This window comes from Eurypyga helias, unplaced genomic scaffold (genome assembly GCF_000690775.1).
Source record: "Eurypyga helias isolate BGI_N326 unplaced genomic scaffold, ASM69077v1 scaffold34928, whole genome shotgun sequence".
NCBI lineage: Eukaryota > Metazoa > Chordata > Aves > Eurypygiformes > Eurypygidae > Eurypyga > Eurypyga helias.
Window position 1 is genome coordinate 29,216 of NW_010269430.1, and position 6,000 is coordinate 35,215.

Consider the following 6,000-nt stretch of genomic DNA (forward strand, 5'->3'; position numbering starts at 1 on the left):
TCAAGAACACAGTAACTAATTAAGCGAGAAACATTTCAAGAACTCCACATGTGGGGTTCAGCTTAAACTAGTGCTTTGAGCACCTCTTTAAATACCGGAAGAGTACAGGTTGTTCAGCATAAACACGGCACCTGAGCGGCATTTTGGAGAACACAGCAGGCAGTTAAATCAGATTTTGGCCTGTAAGTGATTTGCCAGAAGTCACCAAGATAGACTGTCATTAGAGGAGGAACTAGGTGAAAATTTGCAAACTTCTCTCATACTATTTTTCATAACACTGGTAACTACTAGTAACCACTAGTTCAAACAGTATTAGTATCTAACATTATAAATAATATTCTCTTGTAACTTGCTTCTTCCTTGGGGAAAGGACACAAACTGTATCACTTACAAAAGTACGGAAGGGTCACTACTTTGTCTGCTGAGATGATACGATATGGCGACTAATAAACCACAAAATATGGAGAAGAGAACTGGAATATGCTGCCCATCCCAAGAATCCTGGAGACAGAAACAAAATGTCATAAAAAGAAGATAAAGTACATACGTGTTATCTGACATAAAAGAATTACGTGTATCACAGTAAGAGAATTAACTACAATTCCACAAAAATAAAACAGAAATTTTAGTACAAAAAACACTGTTCAACATTTACCTATGCCTAACTATAGATCGGAATAGTGTACATCCCCTAAGCCTACACCATCTTAATCATGAAAGTCATCTGTTTTTGTAACCCTTCTGAAGAATTTCCTGCATTCCTCAAAACCACAGGTTCTTAACAGTTGCATTTAGTCACTTTTGAAAGTTACATATACTTTTACTCACACTTTTTTTTTTCCCCTAGTGTGCTCAATTCAGATTGACCCTGTGGTTTTATTTTTGTTTTCATGATCTGTAATGGATCTGCAAAGATGAGACTGTGATTCTTTGCTAAGGCTTGTTTGTCTCGAACAGATGTGTTTACAAAAGGCTAATGAGACAAATGTACAAATTCACAGAAAGCTAATGATGCTCTGCAGTGATAGCATCATGGGAATATTTCCTCTGGCAACTTTTTCCTCTCCATTACAGAGTGGAAAAAAGCTAGTGAACTCTGAGTCAGAAGGCACACATGCCACAATTAATTGGGAAGTGAGAGCATTTGATTACTGACACACACCTGAAACCAAACAGAAGCAACAACACACTGTTTTTAAGCAGAATGGCACTTCAAGCAAGGAAAAGCTGTTGGTTTGGGTTTGGTTTTTTTTCCTCCCCTCTGCCAGATACCCCTACCTTTTAGACAAGCACACATCACTTTGACACTACAAATTATTTCCTGGTTTCAAGTAAAGACTAATTTGAAAAGACTTTCTGATTTACAGTAATGGAAAAAAAACATTCACGAGCCATTTTGAAAAGTTCACAAACCAAGAGATGAGGACTGTGCTAGAAATAAGCCACTTTCCTCATTTTTTTTCCAAGAACTGATGTAGAGTGGAACTGAAGGTAAATGACACGTGGTTTGGGCCAAAGAAATAATAGCCTGTCAGGGCAGGCACAAATCACAGACCTGCTTCATTCCTGCACTGCATCTCCTTTACTGACATCATAACTAATCAAGTATAAAACCCTACCAAATCAGACTAATATTTCTAATTCACTTTCTGCATATTTAAGTATCTAAGACACAAGGAAGCAGAGAACAAAACCCAAAACATTAAACGTATGCTGCACCTAAAATTCTTCTCACCTTCAGGGCACCATAGCACAGTCCATACAACAATGCCACCGCCACAATACTACAGATGAAACTGTAAAGTGCTGCAAGCAGGCTTGTGGTAGCTGAATATCATAGAAAAGAAAGAAAAATTGAAGTGTTATGTGATTAGGTTAGAGCATAAAATACTTCAGATAGTTTAAGAAAGGTATCAACATCCTAGTTGCAACAGCCCTCTCAAAAAAAAAATATCCAACCCACTGCAACTACTTGTGTTTTCCCCTACCAATGATATTTTTTTTTTTTAAAGAGCAATTTATGTGGCTGCATTTACCTCCTCATTTATTCAACAGTATTACTGTGGGAATGGCTACAGAAACCAGCTGAAGAAGAAAGTATACTTTCTGACAGTATTACTAGGACAGTAATTCTATTTATCAATAATCAATCAAGAAGACCTTTAGCCCTTTTAAAAATATGAGTATTCCGTGTTTAGAAGGTAGGAATACCAAGAGCGTAATCACTACATTTTTTAGCTAGCCTACTAATCTGATGACTGCTCCTAATTTAATGCTTTTGCCACCAACAGACTCACCATTGCCACCGAAGACATGAATATCCAGCTGTTCACAGAGATACATCACAAATGTATTCACCTGAGGCAGGAGACCAATGAAGAATACTATAGGGAAACATAGTGTAAACACTATGGAGAAAAAAAAAATTAGTTGAAAAAGTGGTGAATATGAAGAATAGAGCATGGCAATGTACTCTTCAGTTTAAATTCTAGCGTATTACACACCATTTAACCCAACCTCACTGAATTATTTCTAAGGAAAACATCTATTATGTAAATCCTTACTTCAGTGACTCAGAACTGACAGAATATAGAGGCTACATAAGACCAAGTCAGAAGTTTTCTTGTACTTCTGTTTTAATCGCCGTAGAAATGGACACAGGCCAATTGAGGCTTTCCATTTTTATTTGGCAAAGATCAGCCAAGAGTGTTTACAGATTAGAAGATATATAAGTTTTCACCCACTCTAAGTGAGCCTTACCCGAGCGAGTTACAGGAGCGAGCTAACACCAGCCACACTGACATAAGAGAGGCCAAGCATTTCACCTCTGGGTTTTATGCCACTGATAATGTGACAATTTCACCCATTTTCCCACATCCTGTCCAAAAAGTTCTGATACTAAATCACTTAAAAAATGAAAACAGGTAACTATGAACCATTGAAACCTCTGCAAATTACAGGACTTAGGAACGCAAAGATAAATGAATACCACTTCGCTTTAATACGGGGAATTAAGAACAGCGGCTGGAAAGCTGCCCAGCAGAAAAGGACCTGAGGGTGCTGGTCAACAGCATGACATGAGCCAGCAGTGTGCCCAGGTGGCCAAGGTGGCCAATGGCCTCCTGGCCTGCATTCCCAACAGTGTGGCCAGCAGGACCAGGGCAGGGATTGTCCCCCTGTACTGGGCACTGGTGAGGCCACACCTCGAATCCTGTGTTCAGTTTTGGGCCCCTCAATACAAGACACACTGAGGTGCTGGAGTGTGCCCAGAGAAGGGCAATGGAGCTGGGGAAGGGTCTGGAGCACAAGTCCTGTGAGGAGCGGCTGAGGGAGCTGGGGGTGTTCAGCCTGGAGAAGAGGAGGCTCAGGGGAGACTTTGTTGCTCTCTACAACTTCCTCAAAGGGGGTTGCAGAGGGTGGGCGTTGGTCTCTGCTCCCAAGTGACAAGCTATAGGACAAGAGGAAATGGAAAGTTGCACCAGGAGAGGCTTAGATTGGATATTAGGAAAAAATTCTTCACTGAAAGGCTGGTCAGGCTGCCCAGGGAAGTGGTGGAGTCACCATCCCTGGAGGTATTTAAAAGATGTTCAGGGACATGGTTTAGGGTAGACTTGGCAGTGCAAGGCTGACAGATAGACTCTATGATCTTACAGGTCTATACCAATCAAAACAATTCTATGATTCTATGAATGGTATGTCCCAACCTGTACATATCATTTACTTTCCATCTTAAGGAGTAAAAGATGCAGAAATAACAACCTTGTATGTAACTGTTCAGTAGTTCAGATATAATTCACAAGTAGCAGTATATCATAAATTCTAGGTTCTGAAGGATAGAAGGATCAAACCATGAAAATAACCTTAGCAGACAAAACCTAACAGTTTAGGGAGGATTTTCTATAACCTTAATGACTTGTAGCTTCAGTGACCAAAAGAAGAAAACAATTTAAAAGTATCCTGTAAAGAACCAATTTTAGTTTTCTGACTTTATATCCACAGAACAGTTGGACACTAGACGACATCACACTAGAAATACCTACAGCGAGATAGTTTGAGAATTTTTTTTTCCCCCTACTCCCTGACAACACTAAATAACTAAATATTACTTAAAAAACTGTAGGTTCATGGCCCTGGGAAAAACACCAAGTTCTGCATGTTTTTACTGATACAAATTAGGAAACATCAGACTAAGGACCAGCTACTCAGGACCTGAAGAAAATATTTTTCAGAACTCTCAAGTCAAACCTTTATTTGAAATCATTACTCAAGGAAGCCTACGTGAGGCAAACTTGTGAAGGCCTGTAGGTTGAACTATCTTGAACCCACAGAAAACAAAATTACAAAATAGATTTGGAAATACACAATTTATAAAGAGTAGTAGAGCAAAAAGCCAACAATTTCTGATGGCTTTTAAAGTCCATAACAGAAATGCTGTCTAATGGTGACAACATAGGTGAACACAGAAAATAACTGTTATAAATGTGAAACGGATTTAGACCAATTGATCAAGTCCAGTATGAGGGACACACAATAATATACATATATATATATACATACACACCAGTCCTCACTTGTCTGTTGGCAAGGACACAGCAATTAAGTTATCTAAACACAGTTTGCCTTGCTCTGCACCTGTGCTGTTTTAGTAGCTATACCTGGGAATGGGAAAAGAAGCAGCTGAGATTTTTACTTTTTTCTAGCAAAGTATGTTTGCTATCAGACAGCTTGCTTTACGATACACACAAAGCTTTTTGAAACAGTGCTTCAGCAACAGGAAGTTGCTCCACAGGCAAGTGTGTGTGGTGGGAGGAGGTGGGTGTAGGGGGGCATGTACAGGTTTTATCATGGTTTTGGTAGGGGTCTTTTTGGTTGGTTGGTTGAAGAAATGAGAAGATAGGCTGGCAATCTGTTAGAACTGCTAAGGAATATAAACCGCATAAGCTGGTGCAAGATACCCGAGAAGAACAGCAAAACATAAAGATCAAAAAGCATTCAGAACTCCTCAACTAAAAAGTTTTCAATGCTAGTCCCAAAACAGACATGGCCTGGTGAAGATGCCAGCACGGTGTTTTAAAACAAGGGAAGACTCTTAAGTACTTTTTAAAAGTAGGTCACTTGCACAGTACATCACCTACATATACATTTCCGTATTAAGTTATGTGTATACATTATGGCAATGACTCAAGGTGACAGGAAAGGGTGCAAGAGCCTTCTGAAATTGGCAGAGCATTACCAAGGGGAAATGAAGCTAGTTTTATATCTTGAGTCAAAAGTATCTGCTGTCATAACTTTTTTCCATCACAGATACAGAATCAAGAATGCCAGTGCACTACTAGATCCACAGAATCTGTAGAAAAGCACCTGTGGAAAGTGCCTGGACACTACTCCGTTCACAAATAACAGGCTTAGACCTTCTGCCTCTTAAAGTTAAATACAGATTTACTAGCAGGAAGTCAAAGGGGAAAACAGTATGAGGTATGAAACTCAGGACGTTCCTAAAAATCAAGTAATAAAAACCAATTCCCAAAATGTCTGAGTTGGTATTTCTTATTAATCAATTAGAAATTAAAAAGAAAATATTAATAATCAAACACATGACAAAGTTTTGATTTTTCTTGGCCAGAAGACTGTCCAAGAACCAGAGACACGCAGTCCTAACATTTAACTGCTGTAGTCTTTCATGCACAGATATTTTAGTGTGACAGAAGAGCAAGTGTGTTCAATTTAGATGAACTCTTACAGATTTTCTTTCCCCCTGAAGTAGTGATTCAGAGAGGATCACCCAAATAACTTTGCTCCATTAAAGAATATGCACAAATACTCATGATAAAATGTTTTTCAAATCTTTACATTCTCTCTCTCCCTTCCACAGGGCCTGTCTGAGATTATGTAGCTGTTCCTATTTTCAATAAATTTTTATACATTTTGTAAGTAAACAGGGGAGAAGTTTGTTGGGTTTGTTGGGAGAAGTTTGTTGGGATCAATGGGCTGAGTCCAACG

General features: G+C 39.0%; 1 protein-coding gene across 1 annotated transcript in view; it reads right to left on the reverse strand.

Annotated features, from left to right (window-relative positions):
- Window positions 1-2,408, reverse strand: part of PCNX (pecanex homolog (Drosophila)) — a gene marked incomplete at its 5' end in the record, with an annotated part of 31,623 nt that extends 29,215 nt beyond the window's left edge. Inside the window, 3 exons of the mRNA XM_010158111.1 lie at window positions 392-501; window positions 1,736-1,827; window positions 2,298-2,408. Of these exons, the coding sequence (XP_010156413.1) occupies window positions 392-501; window positions 1,736-1,827; window positions 2,298-2,408 (313 nt within the window). The remainder of the gene's footprint in view (window positions 1-391; window positions 502-1,735; window positions 1,828-2,297) is intronic.
- Window positions 2,409-6,000: the final 3,592 nt, after the last annotated feature.